This window comes from Coturnix japonica, chromosome 27 (assembly GCF_054131305.1).
Source record: "Coturnix japonica strain WE chromosome 27, WE-NBRP24, whole genome shotgun sequence".
Taxonomy (NCBI): Eukaryota; Metazoa; Chordata; class Aves; order Galliformes; family Phasianidae; genus Coturnix; species Coturnix japonica.
This window is the reverse complement of record NC_140689.1, coordinates 6,133,472-6,150,116: the sequence shown is the minus strand read 5'-3', so window position 1 is coordinate 6,150,116 and position 16,645 is coordinate 6,133,472. Positions and strand designations below refer to the sequence as shown.

The following is a 16,645-nucleotide window of genomic DNA, read 5'->3' as shown; positions in this document are numbered from 1 at the left end:
TCAGAGACACCAATGATGCAATGGAGTGCACCCTCTGCTGTTTGCTGAGTGGTGCGGCTGATGCAGTGGAAGGAAGGGATGCCATTCAGAGGGAGCTCAACCGAGAGGTTGGCCTAGGTGAATTTAATGAGGTTGAACACAGCAAAGTGCAAGGTTTTGCACTTGGGCTGGAGGAATCCCAGGCATTTCTACAGACTGGGAGGAGCAGTCCTTAAGAGAAGCCCCACAGAGAAGGACCTGGGGGTCCTGGTGGATGAAAAACAGAACGTGAGCCATCAGCGTGCTCTTGCAGCTCAGAGAGCAAATGGTCCCCTGGGCTCCATCAGAAGAGGGGATGGCCAGCAGGGACAGGGAGGTGATTGATCTTCATGATCCTTGAGGTCCCTTCCAACCCGGGCCATTCTATGATTCTGTGATTACACTCGCTGTCAGAAATAACGGCAGCTGTACAGAAGCTGGATATATTTTGGGACAGTTCTTGTAACCAGCTGATTTTAAGACCTTGCCCGAATTGGGGGTCTAAATTGCATGTCAGGAGAAAGCTGGGAAAGTGGTTATTGCTCATTCTTTTTCATTTGCTGATTCTTTCATTCGGGTTCCTTTTCCAAAGGAGATTCTGGTGATGGAAGCAGTTGAAGAAAGAACAAAAGCAGCTCTTGCCAAGAGTGCTTGAAGTCCCTGTGGAGAGAAGCAAAGAACTTGGGCTTCCTCTGGGATGCTCCCCACCATGTCTCAGGAAGGAGACAACTGCTGTTCCACTTTCTGCTCTGTGTGTGGAAAGGTACGTCTGGGTTTCTTCTGCTTGTTTATTCTTTCTTTTTCGGGCTTTGAAGGAGAAGGGGTGGAGCAACGGGAGACTCACTGGTCATTTGTTACCTCAAGAACAGGATGGATTCTGTATTCACTGTGAAAAACCTGGGCTAGTAGCATGGGTATGTTTCAGGCTGGACTTTTCCTTCTTGGTTTCCTTTTGGCTACAGGGAGACAGCTGTCTAAAGGTGTGTTTTCATACCCACTCTCCAAAACCATGTTTCATTGTTGCAGGTGGTTCAGTGTGCTCTTGCAGGGTAGATGCTGTAGTTTGCTGTAGAATCTGAATGGTTTCTGTTGTTACGGGAGGACTGGGAGGAGGTAGTGAGAAGAGAATTCAATGCCTGAGGTGTATCTTAGTGAGAAATGTTGGCATGAGGTGCTGGAAGTCTTGAGCTGTCAAAGGCCAGTGAGGCTCAGACTCCTTAACCTGCTGGAGCAGGGTGGAAGCAAGGAGTGGGCACTGCCGTCCCACAAGGTGCACTTGGTTCTGGTCTGCCAGGTCTGTGCTGGCCTGGATTTCTTCTGAGAAGTTTGTTGGAGCTGCTTGGAATCGTGAAGGGTGGGGAAGAAGTGCTGCTCCAGAGCTAAGGCTCTGCATGATCATCTTGGATGGTTTTAACCATGATATTTGAAGACATAGTTTCCATCAGAATGATCCCAACATTGTGCGAGTGTCTCAGATGTATGAGAGCACCCGCCTCCTCCAGCTGAGCCATAGGAAAGCTAACTGTGCCCAGTAATTACAGCTTCCGCAGATTGAATATGCTTCCAAGTGTTTTCCTTAGTGATCAATCATGTCCCAGCACTCTGAGATTCCATCTCTGGCACAGTCTGGAGCATCTCTGCAATCCTTGGGTGCTGGAGGGCACGTGGTGAGTGCGTGGACAGGGTGGCACAAACGCGTGCGTGTGCTGAGGAGTTGGGTTGCACACAGGTGCACACAAAGGGGTGTTTGTGGAAGGTGTAGGCATGTAGGTGTTCCCAGGGATGGTTTGCGCACGTCTGTGAATGCAAAGGAGGGCACACGATGCAGTGCGTGCATGGAGGTGTGCAAAGCAGGGAGGGTGGTGAATGGGTGTGCGTGTGCACATGGATAGGGGAAGGCTGGGGTTACAGGTTGACCTCTGCTGAGGTGAGTGGGGGCTCACGGTGTTGCTCAGTGAGTTGCTCAGATTTGTTCACACTGAGTGCTAACAGGAAACTCACACACCCTTTTTGTTTCAGCTGTGCCAGTGCTGTGATCCCTTGCTGCTGGGATGGGGTGTTGGAAGGATGGTGTGCGTGCCGAGCTCCCATCTCTTGCAGGAATCAAGTGTAGAGCAAAAGGGATGTTTGGGCCAGGTGACTGTAAGAAGGCTGGCAGTTTTGGATGGTGGCAGCTGATGGAAACAGGTGCTCTGGGGACCGTTCAGCTTTTAACAGAAGACAGGGGTCCTGCAGCAAGAACGACTAGGTTCTCAAATGGCTTCAGACGTGCACACCGAGTACATCCCCGCAGACATTTACCGGTAGTCGGCTCTTGCAGAAGAAGATTCAAGCAGCAGAACCTTTTGCTCAGCTACAGCACACAAATGCTACAAAAGCAGGAACAACCCGCAAGCTCTGGGTCTGTTTGTCTTGCACAGGCATGCACTAACTGCGTTTGATGGTACCCCCCATCCTTGATTTCCTTCCCTGCTTCTTGTCTGATGGTGCTGCTGAGCCAGGAACAAGCTGCCCAGTGTGGCAGAGCATGGTGCAGAGCTGTGCTGAGACCTCCTCCCCTTCCTCTGCTGCAGATCAGTGCCCCACACGTGCCATCGAGATGCTCTGGCACGGGATGTGCCTCCAACCCAAAGCTCCTTCCCACCTCCCAAGGAAAAACAAAGCAACCCAAGCATCTCCAGCAAAGCTTCCCAGCAGACAGCAGGGAATGCAAACAGCTTCTGGCTGCTCCCCTGCACTCCCATCCTAAGTAAGAGACCCTACGAGGACTGGCTGGGAAATCAGTGCATGACACACGTGAGTGTGCACAGGATTGTGCAAAGCAGTGGGGTTCCACGAGTTTGTGTGTGTGTGTATCTCTGCTGTTATGAAAGCATGGGAAGACTTACTGAGTCCCAGATAATTACTTATCCTCAAATGATTTTTCCTGGCCAAATTTAGAGCCTCTCACAGGTAATCGAGACCAACAGGCTGTTGTTGCACAATCAATAGGCACAATCTAGATGATCAGCTGAGGAAAATAAAGCATCATGCCAAGGGTACTAGATAAGTGAGCAGCTTGAGATCTGCACATTTATGTGATACTCATGGTCTTAGACAATATTTGCCTAGAGAGGTCACATTGAATGAAAGCAAAATCTAAGATGAATGAAAATATGCACAGGAGAAGAAGCCTCTGAGGCTTCTCAAGTGTTATGACCAGAAGACATAAACTCTGTTAAAGCAAACGTTTCTCTCTATTTTTTGTGTTCTTCCAGGGAGGCCTTGATTACCGCCTGAACACATGCTGTGGAAGCCCAGCTTATGCAGCACCAGAGCTAATCCAGGGCAAAGCGTCTATTGGCTCAGAGCGATGTAGAACGGTGTTTGTTTTCCCCTCTTTCCCTTCCCTCTCCACAGAGCATTTAAGGGCAGTGGAGCTCAGGTAGGCTCTCTTGGTTTCCCTTCTGAATTCTGCTAGGTTGCATCGCTTGGTAGCTCTCAGAAGCTGTCAGTGGCCACAGACTAGAAAAGTGCAATTGGTCTCAGTTCACACAGCTGGCTGGTTTGTCTCTGGCTAATCCTGAACTGCCTCAAGCGACTGCTTTGGTGCTCTACAGAACAGCAACTTCAGAGATCTCTTTCTATTACTAAGTTTTTGAAAGAGCAATTTGCTCTGTTAATTATCCATCATTTCTGTGCAGTCTGTTTTGTCAGACTTGTCTTTAGCTTCCAAGTTGTATGTGAAGAATTGTTTCTGTTGTAATGCACAATGTACTAAAAATTGAGAGATGTAAATGCAAAGAGTTTTTCCAGCTTTGATTTCATGTCTGGAATTTTGGAACCCACTACTTGCAGTTGTTAATCTGTCCAAACTGGTCTGGTTTGGGATGCCCTCATCCTTCTTGAATCGCTGTTAAAGGCGGAGCAATTCCTACAAGTGCCATGGCCCCACTGTTGTTCTAATTCTTGTTTCTTTGTTTTCCACACACTGCTTTTCAAGCCTCCTTTTTCTTTACAGTCAAAGTGAGAACTGCACTGTGAGGTGTCTGAACCTTGTTGTGCCTATACATAAATAGAACAGCAGCAAAGCCAGACAGGTGACTGTGCTGACAGCTCTCATAGCCAGTAACACGTAACTGTGCTAAATCCCTTGTGACGGCTTTGATTTCATTTTTGCCAGTGAAATCCTTGTAAAAGGAACTGCAGCAGTGTGATGAGCTAAGGTGAAGATGCTGGTTTTAGTAGTGCTCTAAGCTGAGTGGAAGGGCAATTGAATGAGGGTTATATGCTTTCTCTGGAACAATAAGGCTTTTTTTCCTGAGGGAAAGAGCCAGCTTTTCATGGGCTATATGTGGGCTTTGGCAAGGACAGACAATCCAGTCTGTCAGGAAGCCATTTGAGGTGCTTCAGGTTTGTAAGCTTGTCTTTTTGTTTTTCAGGCGGATATTTGGAGCATGGGTGTAGTGCTGTATGCTCTGCTGTGTGGGTTTTTCCTTTGGATGATGACAATATGATGGCACTCTACAGGAGGATACCAGTGGGTATCAGTGGTGCTAGAATACACTGAGAAGGGAAATAGCTGAGCTTGACAAGAGGCCTTGCTTTTCAGATGGCAGAACATGCTGAGCTGTGGGTAGAAAGGCCTGTCTGCTGAATATTGTCCCTGTTTTTGCTGCTTTGTCTACCAGTATTTTGTGGATTTGGTTCTACACTTGGTTGGCCTATGTGGCGCTGTAGCCTAATTCTGTACCATGATAGCATACAGAATTTAAGGAGAAGTATTTTCTTGCCAATGGGCTGGATTTTTTGTATCTGGTTCTTCAACTGGCTGCTCCCTATACTATCTGTAGTAAAAATATAGACACATCATTTGATTTCCCTGAAATGAATGTTCCTAAATGCCAGCTCTTCTCATGTCTACAAAGATCAAAGTTCTGCATTTGCTATTAGAATTTCCTCTTCCAGAATCAGGAGGAAATGTAGGACCCCACAGATTGCCTTCAGAATCCAACAGTTAGTTCTGTTTCCTTTCTGAGTGCATAACAACCTGAGCACATGAATTGAATGACGTGGCTTTTTAGTCTGGTACAAACTCTGCTGTACACTGAAACTTGGTCCATTTGTAAGCAGGACTTTGTCCATCTCTGCAGGACAGCAGAAAACCCTTTGTGCTAATCATGATGCCAAGAAGCAGAATGCGGCAAATGGCAGATGATCCAACTGCTTCAGGTGTTCATTTCCTTAAAACTGTGAATAGTTTTGGACTGAGAGTTTGTAAGCAGAACGGAGCTCTTAAAGCTGTCAGAGATTATTTCTGCACTGTTCAATTCTATCTGCATAACATAGATAGGATCTCAGAACTGCGTTGCTTGAATTGGTGGAACTTGCTGAAGTGAACTGGGATGAGCAAGTTTTAGAACTTAGTCAGAGTGCTGTAAAAAATGGATAATCTCATGAGTATTAAGGTACAGGATTGCTATTTCTGCACTGAATTTGTTTTTATTTTACATGGCTGTGATCTGAAAGTTGCTTGAAACGCAGGCACCTAGGCACTGTTGTGTAACTGAATTTCACACATGATAGGTCCTGAAATATCCTGGAATCTAAAACTCTGACTTGCTTTAAGTTTGCTGCTTGAGTATAATCAGGGTCATAGTGTCTGTGTGCAGTGTTTCTTTCCCTGTAATGCTCCACATCATTTCATTTTGGGAATATTGAAGGAAATGGACTATGTGCCATAACTGTTGTTAGCACAAAGTATGCCTGGTGTGATCTTATGCATAGGTTCTGTAACTGCTCTTCACAGCTCAGGTGTTTGACCTTCCTTTTGGTGAAGTGATGAAATACTGCTGGTTTCTATTTGTGCTTCTAGGCACCTTGAAGCTCTTAGGAATAGAACAATTGTCTCCAGTTCTTTTCAATGATATCAGTAACAGCTCGAGTGCTGCTGCCCACTAGGTAGACCCAAAGAAGCAGATTACAGTGAAACAACACACGAGCTGGACCTGCACAAGGATCACTTTCAAGACAGTGGCTCTGTTGCTTGAAGCCTATTTGCTTCTTCCTGCCGCCACTCTATTACCAAGTATCAACAACCTCTTTCATGATTCAACTTGGAAACGTTTGACACTAACCCTTGTGTTTCTATGCCTTCCTAGGTGATTCGAGCCCTTGTCAACCCCAAAGATCCAAACCAAGTAGTGATGTGCAGTGTGTTTCCATCAATGGAGAGTTCTTATTAAGCACGAATCGCTGCAATTCGGATGACAGCCTTCCACATGGTAACAGTGATGGACACGAGCGGCTCATCCACGTTCATGCTCTCATATCTCCTGGCTCTGCTGAAGATGCTGACCTGAGCCTGCCAGACACAGCAGTCACCTGCCTGGATTGTGACCCAGCGCCTTTGCAGTGCTGCCCATCCCAAGAACAGCCCGAGTGCCCCAGCAGCAGCACCACCATGCAGGAGCAGGTGAGCATCAGTGAGGTGAAGCTGAGCATCTTAGATGGGGACTTAGAGTCAGGCTGCCAGTCCCAGGCACCAGGCAGCAGCACAAGCTCTGAGCCACTCTCATCTTGACAAGAGGAGTCCCATCTTCACCCTTGACCTCTCAAGCCCTCCTGTCTTTTAATGAATAAAGTCACTCTCATGCTCAGTCATCGCCTCGACTGCATTCTGAGCCTTCATTCACAGGGATTGGGATGAATGCAACAAACAGCAAGGCAGTTCAGCTTGCAATGCTATGGCTGTGGGATTCGTGCAGGCAGAGCTCTGGGTTCCCATTTTGCCTGGCTTTGGGATATCTGCAGCAAGATCTCTACCATTTTGTATGGGAGCAAATAATCTCTAGCATCCAGGTTGCTGCTCATGATAATCCCAGTCTTTCTGGCTGTTGCTTTGTGATAATTTTCAAAGCCTTCTGATACTCTTTGATGCCTTGGCTGCTCCCTAACACCTCTGTCCTCCTGCCATGTTTACTCACGTCTCCCACTTTTAAGCTGGCTTTGCAGATCATCTCCAGCCCTGTCATCATCACGCTGCAGCAGGAGGTGCTCACCTGGCCCAGTGTCTGGCAGTGCTGCTTGTTCTGCAGATGAGCAGCTGCCTCCTCATCTCTTCAGCTACAGTAGTTTTTCTCAGGGCAGTTAGATGCAGTCATGCTCCTCTGGATTTGGTGTGTTAAATCCATGCTGCATGGCAGCAGTCAGTGCAATACAAAGGTGTTCTGTGTGCCACAGCATTTCTCCAGGGGCTGCCAAAGGTAGAAGCACAACACAGCACCATCCTTCTGACAGTAATGTCTGTGAGTGTTAGACATGTGAGCACTGCATCATCCCCAACGTGTCAGTGCTTTTCCACACCAACCTGAATCTCACACTCCGCACTGAATGTAACTATGCTCTTGTGGAGACAAATGCTTTCTGTCACATCCTCCATCCCTGCAACCATTTGCCGGTAGGCAGCTCTTGCAGAAGAATCAAGCAGCAGAACCTTTTGCTCACCCTACAGCATGCAAATGCTATGAAAGCAGAAATAACCTGGCGTGCTCTGGGTCTGCAAGGCTGCACAGATGGGAGAGGTAGATTGTGTTTTTGCAGTGGAGGTTTCCAGTATTTTCAGTACATAGTGTAGGCCCTAACTGAATGTATAATCCTCTTGTAAAACAGCTGTATAAGTAGCTTTTCCACCAAGAAAGTTGCTGAACAGAGTTAAGTTCAGACTGGGGGCATTCTGACATGGGGAGAATTGAGACAAGCACAAGATAAATACACAGGGTGGGTAGAGCCCAGCACAGGACAGAATGAATGTACTGACTTTTGGAAACATTGCCCTTCTCTCTCCACAGAAAAGTACAAGGCAGACCTAAAAACAAGAGGTTGGTAATTGACCTTATATGGAAATGAATCCTAGCAACAGTCTCGAGGAGTCTGTGAGCCTGAGATGCTCAACCAATGAGAGCCATGAGAGCATCACCTGCATTGGGTTTAGGGCATAGAACAGAATTGATTTCACTGACTGGTGTGCAGTTTCTCCCTTGCCAATAGGGGATGTGCGCGCAGTATTACAATAATGAATAAGCACTGCTGCTATCGCTGCCATCTTTGCCTAACTAGAAATCTTTGACTTTGAGAGTTTCTCACACAAGGGGAGAGGGTAAGAAAGTAAAGAGGCACAGAAAACTAAGGGAAACTGCTCTTCTTTATCTTATCTATAAAAATTGATACAATTGATGCTGTTGTGCATTTATTTATTAAATTTTATTTTTAAGTTTTTGCCAGTGTCAGTTAGATTGTTTTAAAATATCTACACACCAAAATCTGACTACCAAGCAAATGTAATGGAAATGAAATGAAGGTGAGTTAGCGGGAAGCACAAGGCCATATTATATTAGGCTCTAGCAAATTTACAGGCAGTCACTGCACAAAGAGGTAGATCTGAGTTGCACATTATATGATTCCCACAAAGATTAATGAAATCTGAAGCTTTCAATATATTTTTTTAATTCTTTTTTCATTTCATTTTTTAAACACCTGACCCAGACCCCAACCCTCACAGGAGCTGTAAAGATAACAGCATTAACCCGCAATGTAACTCTAATCCTAACCCTTACCCTGATTCTAAAATCGTCCCTAACTCCAAATGTAACAACAAAAATGATGCTAGAAGTTTGTAACAAAAGAAACCTTAACCCTGATCATAATCCAAAAACAATCATTAAGGTAACAATAATCTTTACCTTAAAAGTAATATTAATCAGAGCCCAGATGATGCCTGCATCCAATCAGAAGCATGCTTTGCATTATTTAAGAGTTGTATTTTTTCCAATGAACTCTCTCTATTATCACGTTTATAAAGTAACAGAGTCTGTTCTTTTTCTCCTGACACTGTGCCTTACTCCTGACATCCCCTGAAGATGACCCAGATAGGGCACCATCAAAGTAATGCTAATAGTAATGTCAATCCTAATGGTATCTCTAGCCTCAGTGTTAATGGGACGCTAACAACAATCCCAACAGCCTTAAACATTCTGGTGGTGTGAAAGAGGTGCTGCCTTGCACATGCTGGGCAGTCCCATTGCCTGTTAAATGCAGGCGGCAGCGTAGAAACATGATGCCCGTGGTCAGAATGCCCTGTGGCAGATCCTGGCACCGGAGAAATGACCGGAGAACCATGAGAGAACTGACAACAAATCACTCGACATCAGAACCGACCCAGTGGTTATTTACAAGCCTTGGGTGACCCAGACAGGATCTCAGAGTGGTGAATGTATTTACAGAAGTTGTTACTACTCTGTTTTCTTCTAAAAGCTGCTCAGCTGCTTTGCGTTTCAGACCATCCCTGGCTTCACTGTGTGTATCTGTCCAATTGATACCAGGTGTTTTTTCATCTCGGAAGTTGGGGGGGGTGGGGGAGAGGGGAAACAGACATCAATTCAATTACTCATTTATTTATTGACAGACATTCACGTTTGCTACGTTTGGAGAAGATTTATTTGTTTGCTGTGGTTTGATTTTTTCTTTTTTTCTTTTCCCACTCCTCCTCCCCCCCCCCCCCCCCTTTTTGTTTTAATCCATCTTTGTGTTCTTCCCCTATAATCAAAAGAGAACGGATCCCCAGGGTCTGTCCCGCAGACGTTCTTTCCGTGGTCTCTGCTGCCACCTGCTGGCCAATACACAGAACTGCCACTGTTGGGCGTTTGGTGCCGCAGGAAGCACAACGCAGATCTGAGTTCTGACTGGTCTACGCAGCAAAACCGCCAATCTTTATTGTGATAAGCCCTCCACATGGCATTGCGCATGAACTCGAACACGCAACAGGCATAGATTTCTCCTAACTCCTTGAGGAGCAGGCAAGCAGAACAACTGAGCGCGCCACTGCTTGTGATTGGGCCACCCCCATCATAGAGATGTGTGTTAGATCTTTTACCCACCCCTGGACTGGCCTTGTTGTTTAACGATAACCTCTGAAATCTGAGTTACTGGATTTACCACCTGTAGTGTATAATAGATAGCCAATAAATGCTTTTCAACTGTGATGTATCTTTATTCTGCTCCATGCCAAACCTGTGACCAAAACCTCATAGGGGTTCACAAAGAACTCTGGCTCTGCCAGAGCCCCCATCCAGACCCTTCTTGAGTTACATTCACATCTAGTTTGGCTGAAAAGGTTGGACTATAAATACTCAGTGCTTGGGCCTGTTTAACAGATATTTTTTCCTGATTATGCTGTCCATCGATCTTTTTAAACTGAACTCCTGCTCTAATCTGGTCTTTAAACATTTGTTGTCTCAAGACCCTAATGGGTCCAGACTGGATTACCTTAGGGGCTGGACACCTAAGTCATGGCAGCAGATGGTTCTCTGACCTTTCCACCACCATTCAGAGCCTGCATCTGGCCGTAGGCACTCTTGTCTCCTCATCAATTGGGCAGCCTGTTGTATTACAGCACCTGAGGGCCACTGGGGGGTTCAGTATGGATAACATAGACCCATACTGATGTAAAGGTGATGGCTGTAGGATGAGATCCCTCGTTCCTGATGAAAAATTTATTGACTGGGCTCTCAAAATCATCTTCATAAATTGCCTCTTTCATGCCTAATTCTCTAATATAATTTTGTTAGTCCTCCATAGAGGACTACAGGCTGATATTTAATGCTATGTCATTCTTATTTGGCCATGTTATATGACACACAGCCATAAATCATTCACTGATCAAATGGCTATCCTCATTATGTTGGACAGAGCATACAGTCTTTGCCTGAGGGCAGGGTGAGTAGTAATGGATGTCAGTTTTGAAATTTCCAGTCCATTCACCACAGCGCTTTCTGCCTCCATGTCCCATAACCAGAGCAGCTATGCTGGCATGCTCTCTTGGTTTCTGTCTAAACCACTGTACTATATCCATCAGTTCAGCTGCTGTATTATGGGCAGCAGGGTTTGGGGGGTTGGACACTGGTCAGGGCACTCCCACCAGCCTATCCTGCATTTTTTTTTAATATTTTTTTTCATTTTTGGGTTACAATCAGTCAGATCTCAAATAGATCTAGTCCAAATGGAACCTCAAAATCTGACCTTTTAGTGCCTTCATTTACAGAGTCCATTTTATACAGATTCCCTTGTACAGGGTCCCCATGGTCTTCCAGAGAGTTGTTACTGATCTTCCATAGGAGAATGATTGAATTAGGTTTTTTCCCCATCAAAACTGCCACCTGTCTTTCTAGTTTTTCAACACTATCATTCAATAGCTGATTTGCATCAGCCTGAGCCTCTTCAGTTATGTTCAGACAGTTCAAGGCCATCAGCAGTGGCCATGCTACCATGAACGCAGCTAACTGTCATTCTCAAGTTGTAAGTATGTCTTTGCTAAGACCATGGAAATACTCAGTCAGGTGGGCCAGGGACTCATGGACCCTCCCTCCGTCCCACACAGGGCCCCATTTTTCAGTGACAGAAGCAATGCTGCATTTTGAGGATCCTAGGAATCCCAGGACATGCCCTGACAAAAGGTCATTCAAAGGGGTAGTCTTTCCCCATCCAAACCACCCCATGATATTCACAGAATCACAGAATTGTAGGGGTTGGAAGGGACCTCCAGAGACCACTGAGTCCAGTCCCTCTGCCAAAGCAGGTTCCCTACACCACGTCGCACAGCTTGGCATCCAGGCAGGTCTTGAATAGCTCCAGAGAAGGAGATTCCACAACCACCCTGGGCAGCCTGTTCCAGTGCTCTGTCACTCTCACCATAAAGAAGTTATTGCACACATTAGTGCAGAACTTCTTATGGTCCAGTTTCTGTCTGTTTCCCCTTGTCCCGTCTCTACACACTGCTGAAAAGAGTCTGGCCTCACCACTTTGCTCCCCACACCTCAAATATTTATAGACCTGGATCAGGTCCCCTCTCAGCCTTCTTTTCTCAAGGCTAAACAGACCCAGTTCCCTAAGTCTCTCCTCATAGGGGAGATGCTCCAGGCCCTTCACAATCTTTGTGGCCCTCCACTGGACTCTTTCTAAGCGATCCCTGTCTTTTTTGTACTGGGGAGCCCAGAATTGGACACAATATTCCAGATGAGGCCTCACTAGGGCAGAGTAGAAGGGGAGGATCACCTCCTTCGACCTGCTGGACACGCTCTTTTTAATGCACCCCAGTATGCCATTGGCTTTTTTGGCTACAAGGGCACACTGCTGGCTCATGGTCAATCTGTCGTCCACCAGGACGCCCAGGTCCCTCTCAGCAGAGCTCCTCTCCAGCAGCTCTTCCCCCAGCCTGTACTGGTGCATGCAATTATTTCTACCCAGGTGCAAGACTCTACACTTGCTTTTGTTAAACCTCATCCGGTTTCTTACTGCCCAGCTCTCCAGCCTGTCCAGGTCTCGCTGAATGGCAGCACAGCCTTCAGGTGTGTCAGCCAATCCTCCCAACTTCGTGTCATCAGCAAACTTGCTGAGGGTGGTCATTGATGAAGATGTTGAACAAGACCGGACTGAGCACAGACCCCTGGGGGACGCCGCTAGTTACAGCCCTGCAGCCAGACACTGCACCGCCAACGACAACCCTCTGCACTCTGCCAGTCAGCCAATTCTCAACCCACTTCACTGTCCACTCACCTATCCCATACTTCCTCAGCTTTGTTATAAGTATGTCATGGGAGACTGTATCAGTTATAGAGGTTATAGAGTTCAATTCCTGTAGTCAATTTGGCGGCCCAGGTGGGACCAGCTCTGTTCGCTGCAGGACCAGCTGAGAGGGAGACACTTTTGGCGCACCCTGAGATTTCTCTGAAGGACTCCCTTCCTCACCTGATCACTGCAGGGACAGACAAGGACCACTCATAGGTGGACCAGGTATGTGTATGGTAAGTGGAGCCCATATGTCTTGAGGAGACATCCTACACAGTTTACAGTCATACGTGCTGCTCCCAGGGAGGTGAGCTCATGGCTTTGGTTGCCAGCTGGGGTAGGAAGACTCCTTGGGTGAGTTCCTATGAAAGGGAACTGTATGTCATATGAATGGAAACAAGAACAAATACTCTCTCCCAGGTAGTTGACAATAGGAGGGACCTAGGTTGGTGTCTCCTACGGGTATGGGATATAGGGGATAGCCTGTCAAATGGTAGCCTGGGTTCTCCAAGGTGTAATCATGGGGCTTATAGGTTGTATGTTCAATATTACCATCTGCTTTAAGTGTTTGGTACAAAGCCGACTCTGGGAAAAACATTAACGTTTGCAACTGGTCGACCAGAGTATGAGTGTTATTAAGATTCCAGCTAGAAAACGTTGTCAGCATTGTGTAGTATGAATAAACCATGGTTTTTGATCTAAATGTCAGAGTGAGTGTGGTGTGAGTGAGACCCAGAACAGCTGCAGGGTGAGTGCCGAGTCCTGATCCATGTTTCCTTCCTCCTGTGAGGGAAATGGCCAGACACGGACAAAGTGAAAGACTGTGTTGTCTGTCCACTCATAAGTACTTTCTGCTTGTATGTAAGAAAACAGGAGTTTGTACTCTGTAGATTAGTAAGATTGTCCTGAGGAGAGGTGTACATTCCACCACCAATGAGTGTCAACCCATTTATGTAATACTATGTACTGCTTGTGAGGAAGTGTGTGAGGGAGGTGGTTCAATCAGTGCTGGTTCTGTGGCACAGTGCTTATAACTGAAGAATACAGACTGTATTAAGGGAGTTTATGTGAACTGAAGAACCGTACCGTTTGACAAACTGTTTTGATGGTATAAGAAAGTGTAATTGTTAATTATATATGAAAGTGTACTTGAGGGAATGTGGAAGTGTATCTGAGCATACAAATAGAGGAAGCATTTACAGAGGAAAAAGGGTTAAAGCGAGTTTACCTGCACTGACATGAGAGCAACACCCTGCACCGCTGCCCTGTGAGCTGAGCAGAGAAGAGTGGAGACACAGTCCCCTTGTATCAGGTAGTGTTATTCTGCTTACCAAATGAATGAGTTCACTACAGAAGAGGCAAATCTTCCCCTCTGCTCCATCTGTGGCATACTCTGGAGTTCAAGGCATTGCAAAGCTATGGCACATCTACTTTCTTTCAATGATGGCGCCTTAGTGTGCTCTGGGCTCTCATTTCAATTGCATCTATAGAAGTCTAGGGTCATAACAGCTGACAGGAAGCTGGCAAATGTTGTCTCATTGTAAGGAAGAGCAAGAAAGATGACACGGGCAATTATGGACCTGTCAGTCCAGAGCCTGGTAAAATTATGGAGAAAATGATGGTGGGAGTTATGGAAAAACAGCTGAAGGACAATTCTGTCATTGGTCGCAGCCAACACAAGTTTGTGAGGCGAAGGTCCTGTTTAATTTAAGCTCATTTTGTGACACAGTTATCCGTTTAGTTGACCAAGGGAAGCCAGTTGATGTAATCCTTGACGTTTTCAGTGGAAATTTTGATACTGTTTCTCACAACAACCTTCTGGACAGAATGTTCTGCATATGGCTAGACAGAAACACAATGTGGTGGGTGAGCAGTTGGCCAGTAGGTCAGTCCCAAAGGATTATAGTCAGTGGGTTCCATCAGGCTGGTAGATGGTCACTGTCGGGGTCCCCAGGGTTCCATTTTGGGGCCACTTTCCTTTCATGTTTATGCAGATGACTGGAATGCAGGACTAGAAGACGTTCTGAGCAAGTTTGCTGATGAGACCAGATGAGGAGGTGCTGTTGCCTCCACTGAGGGTGGAGAGGACTTGCAGAGAGATGTGGACAAGTCAGAGAAGTGGGTACCAGTTGGTACTAAGCACCAAGTGCATAAAGTATAACAAGAACAAGTGCCTGATTGTGCACCTTGGTAGGGGCAATGCTGGACATACACACTGACTGGATATGGGACACTGGAGAGGAGTCTGACTGGAAAGTGTTGGGGTGCTGGTCAGCATCACACTGAATGTGAGTCAGCAGTGTGCCAAGGCAGCCAGGAAAGACAACAGTCCCCTGGAGTGCATGAAGCAACTTATTGCCAGCTGGGTGAGGGAAAGGATCGTCCTTCTCTGCTCTGCATTGCTACTGCCTCACTAGCAGCACTAGGTGCACTTCTGGGCACCGCAGAACATAAAGGACATCAAACTCTGGGAGAGTGTGCACTGGAGGGCACTGGAACTGAGAGATCTGAAGTTCAGAGTTTCAAGGGATTGACTGCTTGTTCAGACTGGGCCCTTCTCACATCCCTTCTCACATCCCTTCTCACATCCTGCAATGAAACATAGGTCTCATATGGGACATGAACCTCACAGCGTCCTTGCACCCCATTCACAGCCTGGGATCTTCTGTCCCCATGTCTTTCATTTAACATCATACAGACCTCCAACCCATTGCCCCAGGAAATGCCCGGAGCCAACATGAGATACAGGACCTCTCTTCCACTGGTCTTGTAATCAGGGCTTGACCTGTCTGCTTCGTAAGGCAAAGGAGAGGTTTCTTAGCATGCCAGTGCCTTTGCCTGCCTGTAGTCATGGCTTCCAGTTATGTCTCTAACAAGTCCCTTGGGAAGCTTACTTGGTAATGTTCCTCAGTGGGCCCATTAATACTCCAAGAAACTTCGCTGTTACTTCTGACTTTGTCTTGTTGAGCACTTTGTGCAAACTTCTCTCTGCACTGGAGGCTGATGAACTCAGCATCAAATGCACCCTGGGACCATTATAACCTAAAGAATCTCCTGTGCCTTATGCCATCTTGTTATCTTCTTCAGGTTATCAGAACTTGTTCAGCAAAAAGGAGGGATATCTGGAGAGAGCTTAAAGAATCCATTATAGATTTATTGTCTATTTATTTATAGTTGGGTTTAAAGAAGACATTAAAGCAGCACTGTGCAACTGATACCAATCCAGGTTGTCCCAATGAGTTCTGTACTGTTACTGTGTTGACAAAGGTCCTTCTCAACCTCCCTACCCAATTTCTGCTCACAATGGACCTATGGGACTTGCATCACTTTTCTTCACATCACTCTTCTCCTCTGCATTCATCTGCTCAGTGTTAAAACTGCTTTGCACCAACTCCCACTGGCTTTCCTCAGAGAACCAGCTGCACATGGAAAAGGAAAGATTTCTCTTTTTTATCTGGCCAGCAAATGGAAAGAAAGGTGATGCAATTGAATGAACAGTAAAACACAGTGATCAACTGCATGCCATGTTCAAGCGGCATCTATTGAAGTTTGTCTTTCATATGGAATACTTTTAAAAGAAATGATTTATACTGAGGTAGGATAGGATAGATTGAATCACAGTGAAGTAGTTGACAACAGAGGCCATCAGACTCTGGTAGATAGAGCAAATTCCAGTAATCTCCCTGGGATAGATCAGCCAGGTAGTTGAGAGGCATCAACTTAAAACTGATCAGGACTTGTGAGTATTTCACACATTGAGACGGGTTAACACATTCTCACTGATTCTCAGAATTTGGGGAGATGGAACAAATTCCAGTAATCCCCCTGAAAGTCAGAAATCAGACAGATAATTGGGAGGTATCTGACTGAACAAAGAGCAAGGGATGGAGAAATCTGGAGGGCAGTGGGAGTAGTGTGTGCCCAAATGGCCTGCTGAAAACATGCCCTTAACCATGGCCATTTATTTAGGAGAGTTGAAAATACCTGGAGGATGAGACACATCATATAGGCAGCAGGGAAGAGCAGT

General features: G+C 46.2%; 1 protein-coding gene across 3 annotated transcripts; it reads left to right on the top strand.

Annotated features, from left to right (window-relative positions):
* The first annotated feature begins 553 nt into the window (after window positions 1–553).
* LOC146756411 (rho GTPase-activating protein 32-like) lies at window positions 554–6,607 on the top strand. 3 transcript variants are annotated; one of them, XR_014937440.1, is made up of 2 exons: window positions 554–781; window positions 6,159–6,607. XR_014937440.1 is itself a non-coding variant. In XM_085524465.1 (2 exons), exons 1-2 carry the CDS (start codon window positions 929–931, stop codon window positions 6,578–6,580), a joined length of 492 nt encoding a protein of 163 aa, XP_085380591.1. In that variant the 5' UTR covers window positions 788–928; the 3' UTR covers window positions 6,581–6,607. The 3 variants fall into 3 exon arrangements, 1 of the variants encoding a protein (XP_085380591.1); XM_085524465.1 differs by lacking the exon at window positions 554–781 and adding an exon at window positions 788–998; XR_014937441.1 differs by lacking the exon at window positions 554–781 and adding an exon at window positions 5,198–5,465.
* Window positions 6,608–16,645: the final 10,038 nt, after the last annotated feature.